Genomic DNA, 12,873 nt, shown 5'->3' with positions numbered 1-12,873 from the left:
AAGAGGAAGAATGTTCATAATGTAAAGGAAAAGCTATCATCAAAATTTCTATACTAAGTAAAGCTTCCACAAAGATAAAAGTTGAAAACATATAAAAATTGCTAAAATAGCAGAGGACTTATACATAGTGTACAGACATAAATTCACTCTCTCTGCGTGTCATGCATTATGCATATTAAATACTACGCAAAATATACATTCAATATCCTTGTAAAAAGGCACCTTCTTAGTATATGACATTCAAAATGCACTCAAGGGTCCCAAAGATGCCAGAAGAGAGGCAGTTGAAGCAGTTTGCTGCCCGTTCTCCTGCTTGCAGCAGGAATTCTGCCCCAGGAACACAGTGAACGGTTGTAGCTCTGTATTTCACAGACCAAACCAGGCCAAAGGACAGAGCAGATCTGGAAAGCTTCTGCTTTCCATGCCATCATGTTCCAGCAACTCCTGGCAAGAATTCATGCTGACCTGATCACTATTAGTTGCTACAGATTACAACTCAATACCGTCTGCATTTCCATTCCCCAAAAAGAGTAAAACAAGTATAAGGAGAAGATGTTATGTATCTATTTTAAATCCACACATATTTACCCTAGGGAATGAAAGGAAAAGAATAAATAGTCCACATTATAGATGTGAGTCACACTATTTAATGCACTTTTGGAGGATTCTCAAATACCACAGAGATGGGCACAGCAAAAGAATTTGAAAAACACAAATTAGAAATAGAATGAAGAAAGGAAGTGAAGCCCAGGGACTAGCCATTCATACTGACACTCAATCACCATAAATTATAAAAAAAAATTTAAAAATTGAAAAAAAAAAAGAGGAAATCCATGTTTTCCCCTTCCTACATTTGAAAAGTTCTTATGATAATGTATCTAAAAGTCAGCTCTTTTCAGCATCTTTTTTTATCCTCCCGTATTTCTCCATGGAATGAAATGACACCATTTTATTGCTTAGTCAGACAAAAATACCTTCCACTTCAAAAGGCGCTTGCCTTCGAGGAGAATTGCACTTAAACAAAGACTGCAGGATTTAGCTCTATATTTATCTCTATGCAACAACACTAGTTCATTCATATGAATATGGGGGTTTTCTTTCTGCTTTATCTTCTCTTGACAGAAGAAAAACTTCCATCAAGAGAAGTTGACTCAGTAATACCTACCTAAAAATGCAGAACAAGCTTTGGCATTACCTTGGTGGAGGGTTGTGATTAATAAATCTGTAGATCTTTTCAGAATAAACATGTGCCTGATGGTTCAAGGAGCCACATCATTTTTAGAAATTGATGATTTATTCAGCTCACACTGGATCACTTATCAGTATCCTGTAAAACACTGTGAACCATCTACCCAAATTCCATTGACAACAGCATTTTCCTGAGAGAGCTGTTTTAGGCTATCCTGTGTGCATAAACTTTAAGCCATACCTTTTTCCTCACAGCTTATACCAAACTCAAGAGGAAGCTTTAGTAACACATGATGAGAAACTAACCCCACATGAAGTTTATAGTTTAAATTTTATGAAGACCTTACTCTTGTCCATTATATGCTTCCAAGATTCTGAAGATTAGAAATTAAAATAGACCCAATTAATTTCTTAAGTTAGTTTTACTTTGTCATTACTTTAGAACAGTTTATTCTTCATTTGTAAACTTGATGGTATATGCTGATCCTAGTATCAAACTGAAATCGTGCTTTATATTGGATCATAAATATTATCACCTGCAACAAAGGTTTCCAGGAGCCACACAGTTCAGCAACATAAGTTGCTTTAAAGTAAAAGTATCAGAATAACATGCAAAATGTATGGCATGAGATTGAGAGATAATAAAACAAGGTATGGCACTCTATTTTCAGTGCTCACATTACACTGGCATTCCTCAAAATGTTTGCCCAATAAAAAATCTTTTTACAAAAGACATTGAAAGCTTTTTAGGAGATCACCTAAAAGTTTAGTAGTTTAGTAGCTGTCACAGAAATTATATCTGAAGTTTTCACTTTGACACTAACAATAATGCAATGAATCTTGGAAACAGACTTTCAAAGTCAGCAACTAAAGCGCAGAAGAGAGCTCCCAGGTACTGACTGAAGGGCCAGCTGCAGTTAACATGCCCAGGACATAACAGTCGTTTTGGTATAAAAAAAACCCACTTAGTGCTTCAGCTTCACCGCTCTCATTAAAGTCATGTCCACCACAGTAGCAGCTTTGCTTATTTTTAAACCATTAGAAGTCAGCGTGGTTACTCGCCACGACGGGAGAACAGTTTCCCGAGCCTAATTGCTGCCTCCGCGCCAGGCTGGGGAAGGACACGGCTCTTGCCGCTCCGGGCCGGGGCACAGCGCAGGGGAACAGCTCACGCTTCCCCGTCTCTCGGGATTCACACCGCGCCCGGGCAGCAGCGGCAGGACGAGACCCCGCGCCGCTGAGGACAGCTCCCGGTGCTGGGCTGAGCCTCCCCGAACAGCTCCCGGTGCTGAGGCCGGGGACAGCTCCCGGTGCTGGGCTGAGCCTCCCCGAACAGCTCCCGGTGCTTGGGCCGGGGACAGCTCCCGGTGCTGAGGCCGGGCCGCCACCGCCTCCCATGCCCTGTCCGTGCAGGCGGCAGGGCGCCCCGCTACCCCCGGCGCCGGGGCTCACGCTTGGAAAGAGCAGCGGGGCGGGGGCGGGCGGCAGACACGTTGTCGGGGGAAGATGGCGGCTGTGGCAAACCCACCCAGCCAGACGGCCGGAGCCTAGGCCCCGGCGGTCCCTCTCTGCCCCGGGTGGCCGCGCCAGCGCCGGTCAGGGCCGACGCCGGCAGCCCGGAGCCCGCCGCGCCCCCGGGACGGGGCCCGATGCCGCCGATCCGCCCCCTCCGGCGGCGCCAACCGCCGCCTCGACCCACCCCCCCCTTCCTCCTGATGGCACACGCCGGGGGAGAACGGCACCTGTGCGGCCATGTTGGGCGCCTTGCCCCCGCCAGCGCCGGGGCGTGCGGAGCCGGAGCCGCCGCCGCCCGCCCCGCGAAGCGCGGCTGAGGCGGGCGGCGAGCCCGGGCCGCGGCGCCCCGCCGGCCCGGCGGCCTCCCGGTTCCTTTCTGCCAGCTCCCGCGGCGGCAGGTTCCCCCCGCCGTGCCCCACACTCGCCCGGCGCCGAACAGCAGCCGAGGCACGACCGGCGGCGAGTGACAACCCTGCCCGCCCCAGGCCGCCCGGTTCCTCTCTCCCTCCCCGGCCGTGCCGCCCCCGAAGCCGGGGAAGAGACCTCCGCGACCGTGGGCCGGGAGGACGAGGAAGGGATGAGCCCGCCCTTACTTGAGCACGGATTGCTCCTTCTCCTCTTCCTTCTTCTGGCGGTCCATGACGGCCAGAATGATCTTCCGCTCTTCCTCCGTGAGGTGGCTGAGGTCGGGCATCTCGGGCTGGGGAACCGGAGGAGGCTGAGGAGGAGCGGGGCCGCCCCGGGGCCCGGCGGGAGCCGACATGTTTGGTGGGAGCTCGCCGCCGCTACGGGAAGCGCTGCCCTAACTCCAGCGGCCGCGGTGGCACCAGCGGGAGCGGCCGCCGCCGGCGCCGGGAGCAGCACATACAAATCAATACCCTGTAATCAACCGGCAGCCTAATGACGGCCCCGCCGGGGAGGGGCGGGGTGGCCGGCGGCCCCGACCTCGCACCCACCCGCCCGACCGCCGGCTCGCCGGGGGCAGCGGGGAGGACGGGGACGGCGGGCCCAGGGGAAGAGCAGAGGGAGCGGGGATGGGAGAGAGGGCAGTGCCGGCAGAGGAAGGACCGGAGGCGGGGAAGGGAGGGAGAGGGGAAAGGGCAGGATTAGCCGCGGGAGCGCTGTGGTTTGGGTGCGAGCGAGATTATCCTAACCCCGAGCACCCGGCGGGGAGAGGGAGGACGGAGCCAACGGCGGGGGGGCAGGAGACGGGGGCAGAGGCTGCCGGGGGAGCCAGGCGGGGTGCGTGCGAGAGCGGAGCCCCGGCGCCCCGGGGCGCGCAGCGAGGGCAGCCCCAGCGGGCGAGCTCCAGTCCCGGCCGCCGGCCGCGGCTCATAATTCCTCGCCGCTGTCCATGGAGGGGTCCGCGGGGCGCCGTGCCCGCCTCCCGCCGTCGCCGCCACCTCCCGCCGCCGCTCCTCGGCCGGGCCGCGCCGCTTCCTGCCGCCGCCTCGCTTGGCTGGTGCCCTCTCGGCTGCGGGATGGAGTCCGCCTAACCCATGGCATGGCGGAGAGCCGGAGTCACGGGAGGGGGCTCCGCATCGCCCCGCTGCCTCCCTCAGCTGCGCGGCGCGGGACGCGGGGCCCTGCTGCCGCCCCTAGCGGCGTTGGGCGGCGGGAGGCAGCTCTCCTTATTTATTTATTTATCCCCGCTCAAAAAATGGACGCGATAAAAATCACGCGAGGAAGGACAAGGAGGAGCCAAGGCGGCGGCGCCGCGCTGGGAGGAGGGAGCCGGCCGACCGCGGGGGGGACGACCGGGGGGGGTGGAGGGGGAGGGCGCGGAGATGCTCTGCGGCCGTGGCTCCCGCTGATCCCGCAGCTGCCGGGACTGCTTCAGGAGGCGGCCGGAGAGGGGCGTCCGCTTGGCGGGCCCGACCCCAAGAGCGGCTCCAGGGGGAAAGAGCTGGCGGGGGGAGCGCCGGGCCCCGGGTGGAGGAGGAGGAGGAGGAGGCAGAGAGGAAGGCCGTAGGGGCAAGTGGCCCAGGAGGGTGGCTGGGACCCCACGGCCTCCACACCTCGAGGGCCCGACGGCGCGGTCCGCAGTTTAGGCTGAGAACCGGAGAGCAGCGCCGAGGGAAGCTGCGGGGCGGGAGTCGGGTGGGTGTTCGGCTCCCCGGGTCCGGAAGGGGCACCACGGTTCGGCCGTGCATGTCCAGCCCGTAAGAGCTGCTGCTCCGCGATCGGCTACGTGACATCCTATTAAGTGTCCTTCAGCCAACGCAAAGTGTGGAATTTGCCCCACCATCTGCCTGGGCAGATTCCTCTAACCCAGAAGAGCGGCAGTGTGACACCGATGAGAGAACGGTGGAGAAGGAAGCCCTCCTCCCGCCCTAGCAACCAGACAGTAGTGAAATAATCCTCTCAGAATTCTTTTGCTACCTGTAAATCCCCCACATGCATGGTCATTTGGATGGCAAAAAAAATGTCTGGACAATGACCAAAATGCCATCCAGCCCAAATAAATGGGAAACGGCCAGTTCAAGAATGTCAGAGAATTCAACCCAGATCTGTGGGGTTTCAAACTACTTAGAGACAGTAAAGTTCTACCTGCTGTTCTCTCAGATTGAGAGATGTAGCTCCTATTTCACATCAGCAGTTGTTACCATATAAGTCTATGTAGCAATAATAAAGTAATTTTGTAAAATGTCACATGGATAGTTTGAAATCTCCACCCCAGATCATATATTTCTGGTGTTATTTCTAATGGAATATGACACCCATTTATAACCAGATACAAAGGCCTGAAAAAAAGTGTGATCTTTCTGAAAGTATCCTCATTAGCTGTGTTTCCACAGAGAATAAATTCTAGGATATACCTTCATTAAAGATTTCTGCATGCAATGTTGGGCTGAAGACATCATTCCTTAGGGAAAACAAGTTCTGGAGGAACAGATCACCAGAGGGATATAATAAGTTGGCTGTGGTAAAGCATGACATCTTAATAGTAATCCATGCCTACTGTCATGCTCAAATATTAGATTTTAATTTGTCTAAGAAATGTCATTGGCATCTTTAGATGAAAAGAGCTGATACCATTTCTTGATGTAAAACCATGCATGATAGACCCTTTATTATTATATATATACCACTGTAGAGAAACTGAGTGTGCTGTATTTGAGCAGATACCCTTGTAAAACAAACTATGTGTTGTTCATCAAGTCCTCAAAGCATTCTGTCTTCCATTCAACTTCACCTTCACCTTTTGGACTGGATTCCAGCCAGCTGGCTCTCACCCAGTTTCTTGTTTCTTCCAGGCACTAGATAAATCTGGCATCTAAGTCAAAAAGGAGGAAATGTAGAACTGTGTCTCATCAGATTACCAAAGATAGTACAGTCCTTATCAATCTATAAATGCTGAATGGAAGAATTAACTGGACTGATCCCTATGGGAAACTACACTTTATCCTGGAGAAGTGGGGAAAGAGAGAAATCACTCAAGCACTTTTAAGAGTAATTAAAAAGAACCAGACCACTTGAAAGCAATCTCTCCACCCTGTCAGGTTACACAGTTGTTTCGGAACTATTCCATGCTTTGTCCTATCCATGAACAATAACAGTATTCTCATGATAGTTGGGGTTGCAATACATCACTACAGTTCTTTGTGTGTTGTATTAATCTGAATTCCTTTCCAATTAATATTTACCTCTGAATTTTCTGTATTTGTAATGTGTGCTTTTGTAATCATTTCAACATGCCTGGGATTTTTCATCCACAGATTCCAAATACCTGCTCTCAGAATGATTATAAAATTTCAAGAGCTTTTGTGCCTCCTTGGTATTTGCCCCATTTGTACTGAATCCTGGGCAATTATAAACAAAAAAATCCAGGGGCAGGAACTGTAATCCCCATATATATATATAGCTACTCCATATATTATCTAGATATATTCCTGGAAAAGAGATAGATTCAGAGCAGAATATATCCTGTGATTCACCGAAGAACTGGTTCAACTTGACCTTTCTATGCTTCTGCTCTCCTCTCTCACAATCAATTCCATCTATCGTGGCTTGCATTTTCCTGCAATTGAATAGAAGCACTATTTGTTCACATTCCTGTCAATCTGCACAGAATTGTCTCATGCTGTTACTGTTATTTACATTACCTAGGTGACAAACTGAACAAAAAATATACTCAGAGCTCAGACTTTTCTACCTACTCCAGTGGAATGGTGTAAACAATAATCTACAATCAACCAACAAGACAAATTATTATCATATTGTGTGATCATTTATGAAACATACTTTTAAGGTAATTTGTAATTCCCTCAGTAGTGAAATGTCCATAAATTCTGCCCTTCACATTCACCTGTCTCCAGGTACCTGCCCTTCCTGTTCATCTCAGCTCTTGTTCTGACCTCATTACCATACCACGATTCCACCTCCAGTTTTAAATTCTGTTGAAATTGTTCTTCCATTGTATAAACTGCAACTGAAAATTCACTCCAGCTGTATATCAGAAGCATGTGATACTTTTGTTTTGGTGGCTTCTCTAAGTCATCTAAATGTACTGACACCAGCAGGGTTGTTAATGTAAGGATTTTTATACCCTTTTTTTTTTTTAATATTCCTTCGCAGTTCTGTTAGACAGGAAGGGTTCCCAAGGAAACGGGGGTATTGTAACCTGGTTTTATATATCACTGCAAAATGTCCTTCACAAAGGCTCTCATTATACTTAGTCCCATTTCCTTCCTCATAGCAACTACAAGAGTAAATGAGTTGGTAGATTCATCGTTCGGCCATGCTGTGTAATTCTTCCCTGAAAAGGTAATGCTAACATCTGATTTATAAGGTGATATATAAGGGAGCAATCCGGTGTAACTAATTCTTTCCGTTACTTTTGCCCCAAGTTGAAATGTTCACTTGGAAAACTTTATGTAGCTGACATGAAAAGAATTCTAAAATGTTCTGCTATGGGTCAATGAATGGAGAAAATTAAAAACATGTTCTTGCTTGGAAACCCAGTGCTCCCTCGCAGTGGATCAGATCAGCTGCATAACCAGCAAGAAATGTGTCTCGTAGAACTCATTCTGAAGGCATTTTGTAAGGGACCCCTCAAATTCCTGTTGAGGAAGGACAAAAGTTTACACTGCAACCATTTGTGGTTCCAAGGTTCTGTAGTAATTGCTATTAAACCATTAAAGACTGGTCTACTGTTGCTGCCTTGGATTTTTCCCACCTTTCCCCTGTCTAAGTCAAATAAGATAATGATGTTGTATAATGTAACCTACATTTTCATTTGGTTCCTTTCAGGAGGATTTTACTTTATGTGCAATTTTTTTTCTTCTCCAAGCAAATTTTAGCTGAATACTTAGCCACAAGTTATTTGAAGAATGCTCAAAATTGATCAGTAGAAGTTAGTTTCCTTTATTGGTTACTCTCATTTCTCATAGAAAAGGATTATGCAGAGTTGCCACAGCACTGTTCTCAGCCCAATATCAACTATACTCAATGAAATAGCCTTTCCCTTTCTCACTGGTGTAAATGAGTTGTCTGCAGCAGATGGAAAAATATTTATGTTTGATTATTGACTATAACACCAATGTTTGTAAGTAACTGGGAAAAAAGTTACTTCCCATACTCTAATAGGCTCTGGTAGTAAAGTCAAGGATTTTGTTTCCAACAAAGTAACAACTATCCCACTAATTTTGAAGAATCCTACCAAAACCCTATGAGAGTCTGTTTTTATTGGTCACTCACAGGCTATTCATTAGTATTTAATACCTTCATTGGTATTAAAAAATGTCCTCAACTTGAGCATTTTGATTTCTTTTTAATTGTTCTGAGTTGTCAAATACTCTATGAGTATCAGAACCCAAAATAATGAATATATGGCCACTATTCAACACATAAAATCCAGGCTTACATTGGCACAGTGTGCTCCTGTAAAGCATGGATGCAGCATTGCTTTCCCCGTTTGATGCCTTCTAATCCCTCTTTCCTGATCTCTCTTACATTTCTGAAACTCAAGCTGCTTCAGAAAAAAAACCCAAACAGTATTAAGTTCCACATGACTTTTTTTTTTTTTTTTTTTTTTTGTTCAGTCATAAGATTGTCCTTCAGACTTGGGACAGAGTATCCTGCACCAGATCTCAGAAATATATTCATTCCTATTGTTGTGACAGCTAGAAAGTCTCCTGATTTTATACCAGATAGAAATGATTGTTTCCCCCCCCCGCCTTTTTTTTTTTTTTTTTTTTTTTTAATTTTATGGAGCCTACTGTGATTCTGTCTCTCAATTTAGCAATTGGTTACTCTCTAAAAGTAGTAATGATATCCTGAATTATTACTATTTTTACAGTGATGCCTAGAAAGCCTAGTTATGCATGAAAAGTCTAGAAGTCTAGTGCCCTAGATATTGACAGAGAAAATAGCACAGACAACAGCCTGTTGCCACAGAAAGCTCAGAGAGCAATTACACAAAATGCAGCAGGTGGGTAACCCAGATAAATGCAATGGTTGGAATGAAAAAAAAAACCCAAAACACCCAGCAGTAAGATAAAGTTAACAGCACTAAATAAATGGAAGATTACTTTTTTTTTTCCCACAAACATTATTGTAAGATGGGGTTATATTGATCTTTGAAGAAAAATAAGGAGAGTTTTGGAGGTGGAGAGGCATAGCTGGAGGAGAACTGTTTCAAAATATCACGAGCAGGAAATTCTCCAAGTACTGAATAGATAGTAACATCCATCTGTGCAAAACCAGCCCATTATAGAGGTCCTTCTTCCACAGCAATCAGTTTAAATTTTGGCCTCTCTAATGGTAAAATAAAGAAAACACTGGTTTGACAGTTCATTTTCCTCAAAATCCAAAGGCAGCTGGGCTTTAGCTCTTTGAGTTTTCAACTAAGGTTAATTCTCACAGACCTGGAATATTGCAGCTTTGATAATGAAAACATGCCTGAAAGAAATGATAATTTGAGCTTAGCATATGGTATTTTCTATCTAGAAATTTACCTATCTGGGTTTCACATCTATTAAATGACCAAAAACTTAATGAGGAAGTTCAATTAATGCGAATAACAGGTAAAGGCAGAAGTTGCAGCACTGCTAAAGTACTTCTAAAAGCATGAGGCTACAAGGCAATTTTAAAAATTTATTATTCAAGAGGTTTTTCCTTATAATTTTAGCTCTGGTAGATGAAGAAAGAAGACAGGATTTTGTGAAACTTCAGTTTATACTCTACAGACAGAAGGCATTAGAATGACCCAAGGTTAAATCTAAACAGAAAACCATTTCTTTCTTGTGTATTGATATCATTGGCACTTGCCTGACCCTTTCTAGTACCATTTTCCTGAAAAATCTCTTCATGATACCAGTTGACATACCTCAGATAAAATCAAACTGTGCAGCATGAAAAATTTATGGAGAACAGTAGTAATCAATGTTAATAAACGTTGGCATTTTCCTAGGCTAAGGGAAAAATTGCATTAGGCCAAATGAGAGTCAGCAAATGCATGGTAACATGAAAATGCTTGCTTTGTGTCCTGCTCTCCAGACCAGAATTCTACTATTTGTAAAAAAACAAGTATGATTAAAACAAGATTCATTCACTAGCTACATTAATATAATTAAATTCACAATGATTTTCTACTAAGTAGGAAAAGAAAAAATTCTGAAAACATTCATGTGAACAAAATCTCCTCTATTTTCACTATTAATAGTCTAAGGAAGCATCCAACCTTTGAGTCTGACTATTACCTTCCCTAGTAAAGTATCTTACAAATTTACATGAAAAGCATGTTAGGGTTGCTGATGGACAGCAAAAATATTTAAAATATTAATGGATCGTAACTTTATATTTTTGCTTTAATTTCCAGCTTTTTCTGATTATAACGATGTGGGAGAAGCAGCAGCTTGGAAATGTTATCTGTTTTCACAGTAGACAACAACAAAAAAAGCATGTGCTTTTAATAAAGAATTGTCACGCAAAGGAAGAGATGGAAGGGAAGAGGTAATCAAATATGAGCCAATTTCTGACATTTCATCTTTCATTTCAAAGATGTGTATGAAAAAAGGAAATGTGAATTTCCTTTGAACGTTGACAGTAGACTATCAGCTCTTACAAGAGACTACATCCACTATAAAATTAGTATATGACTCTTTAAGGAGCAGGGGTGTTATTAGTTGGAAAGGAAAATAGATGCAGTAGCTTCCCTAGTACCTAGAAAGTAGAAAACACTGAACCCAAAGTGCTGTGTAGCCTGTACCTCATGAAGCAATGTATTACCATTAAGGGCATTGCTACAGAGCTGATGCACTAGAAAGTCCAAACAGGTGGGACCTGTGCAGAAAGTCTTCCCAGCCTCATCCCTACTTTTGCATGGGGAGGATTTCCACAGCAAATTTTCACACTCTCCCACAGAGCTGAATGAGCAGGCATCAACCACACAATTGAGTTTGTTCTACATGTGAATTTAGGGGGGTAATAAACCTGTTGCATGTGCAAAAGTATAAAGGCATCCAGCTGCACTGAGGCTCAGCTGTTTAAAGCTGCTCCAGTAATGCAGCCCTGTCCTTCCAGTGCTCATCTCATTACTGTTGTACTTCTCTCCACAACAGTGGCTAGGTGAGCAATCTTTTTGACATTCCACCTACATGTTAACAGCAAACATCCAAACGAGTTCATTTAGTTATCTGAGTGCATTCTTTCCTGTATTTCTGTATTGAATATGAGCTATTCTGATAAATAGTCACCTTTCTGTGTATTCTCCCCTGTGCCAGCCATTTCAAAGGACAACAAGCAAGAAACCATCAATAACAATTGATGGCATTTTGTTGATGGTACTATGGATTTCATAGAGATTTACCTGTCATTCCTCTTCATTTTCAAAAGCATTTACAACTGTCAGCAGTTCTAAAACTGTAAGGAGAAGCCTGCAACACACCCAGGTCCAAAACTCAGAAAAGATACAGGAAAACAAGTTGCTTATGGAAATAAAGCATTGCTTCTCATGTAAAAATCACTGTGCCTCAGAAGCAGTGTAGTCAAGTCAGTACTTGGCAAATCAGTGTAAAAAAATGGGTTACTCTCTGGTCATCTACTTTTAATGAAACTGGCAACTTGTCTTTACAAGGAAATAACAAATTACAGCAGTGATCCTGAGGTTTTCCCTCCTTGCTTTCTCTAACTCTACAGACCAAGGATGCAGTCTCCATGTTGCAAGCCTCTCATGCTTGGTAGTGCACCATAGAATAACACAGAAAATTTTCTCTTGGAAAGGACCTACAACAATCATCTAATCCAAGAGCCCAGCCAGTTCAGGGCTGACCAAAAGCTGAAGCATCTTATTATGGTCATTGCTCAATTTCCTATTAAACACTGACAGGCTTGGGGCACTGACCTCTCCAGGAAGACTGTCCAGAGTCTGACCACCCTCTCAGTAAAGAAATGTTTCCCAGTATCCAGCCTGAACCTCCTCTGGCACAGCCTTGAATCATTCCCATGTGTCCAGTCACTAAATACCAGTGAGAAGAGCTCAGCACCTCCCTCTCCACATCCACTCTTCAGAAGCCTGTACAGAGCAATGAGGTCTCCCCTGAGCCTCCCTTACTCCAAATGAGGCAAGCCCAAAGCCCATAGCTGCTCCTCATGGGACATTCCTTCCAGGCCTGTCACCAGCTTTGTTGCTCTTTATTGACCAACAGATAAGACATTTGATCTGACTTCAAAGACAACCTACTTAAAAAAAAAAAAAAAAAAAAAAAAAAAAAAAAAAAAAAGTTGTCATTTAGAGCGTTGTCTGCAGCAGAACATGGACAGCCTAATTTCAAAAGAGGAAGTCAGATTTTGCCTCTCTGGCTATTACTGAAAGCAGGTCCATTGCTCAATACCTCAAGCTTTCTATTACAAAGTTAAATTCTTTCTATCACTCAGCAGATACAACGTTGATTTACAAAAAGAAGAGCTGCATCTAACCCATGGTAGCAGATGATTGCAGGCCAGAAAGTGACAACACTGCTGACTCACATCCTGAAAGTAACAAGAACATGTTGGACACATGGCTCCTTGCTTCTCTCACAAGGAACTGTTCCCCATTTCTAGTCAGAAAGTTGCCTCCTGTGATTTTTTCCCACCTGATGCTGTGTCTTAGTCTTCCACATACTCATCTGCTATTGCCCTGAAGTCTACCCTGATCCTGTCCATGATTTCATATCCAACAACTGT

General features: G+C 45.1%; 1 protein-coding gene across 23 annotated transcripts in view; it reads right to left on the bottom strand.

The window, feature by feature from the left end:
* Positions 1-3,868, bottom strand: part of RIMS2 (regulating synaptic membrane exocytosis 2) — a 421,007-nt gene extending 417,139 nt beyond the window's left edge. For all 23 annotated transcript variants that reach the window (XM_071738118.1, XM_071738119.1, XM_071738124.1 and 20 more), the window contains exon 1: positions 3,297-3,868. In XM_071738118.1, coding sequence (XP_071594219.1) covers positions 3,297-3,466 — 170 coding nt within the window. In that variant the 5' untranslated portion in view covers positions 3,467-3,868. The remainder of the gene's footprint in view (positions 1-3,296) is intronic.
* Positions 3,869-12,873: the final 9,005 nt, after the last annotated feature.

This window comes from Heliangelus exortis, chromosome 2 (genome assembly GCF_036169615.1).
Source record: "Heliangelus exortis chromosome 2, bHelExo1.hap1, whole genome shotgun sequence".
NCBI classification, from domain to species: Eukaryota; Metazoa; Chordata; class Aves; order Apodiformes; family Trochilidae; genus Heliangelus; species Heliangelus exortis.
This window is presented reverse-complemented; position numbering and strand designations above follow the sequence as displayed.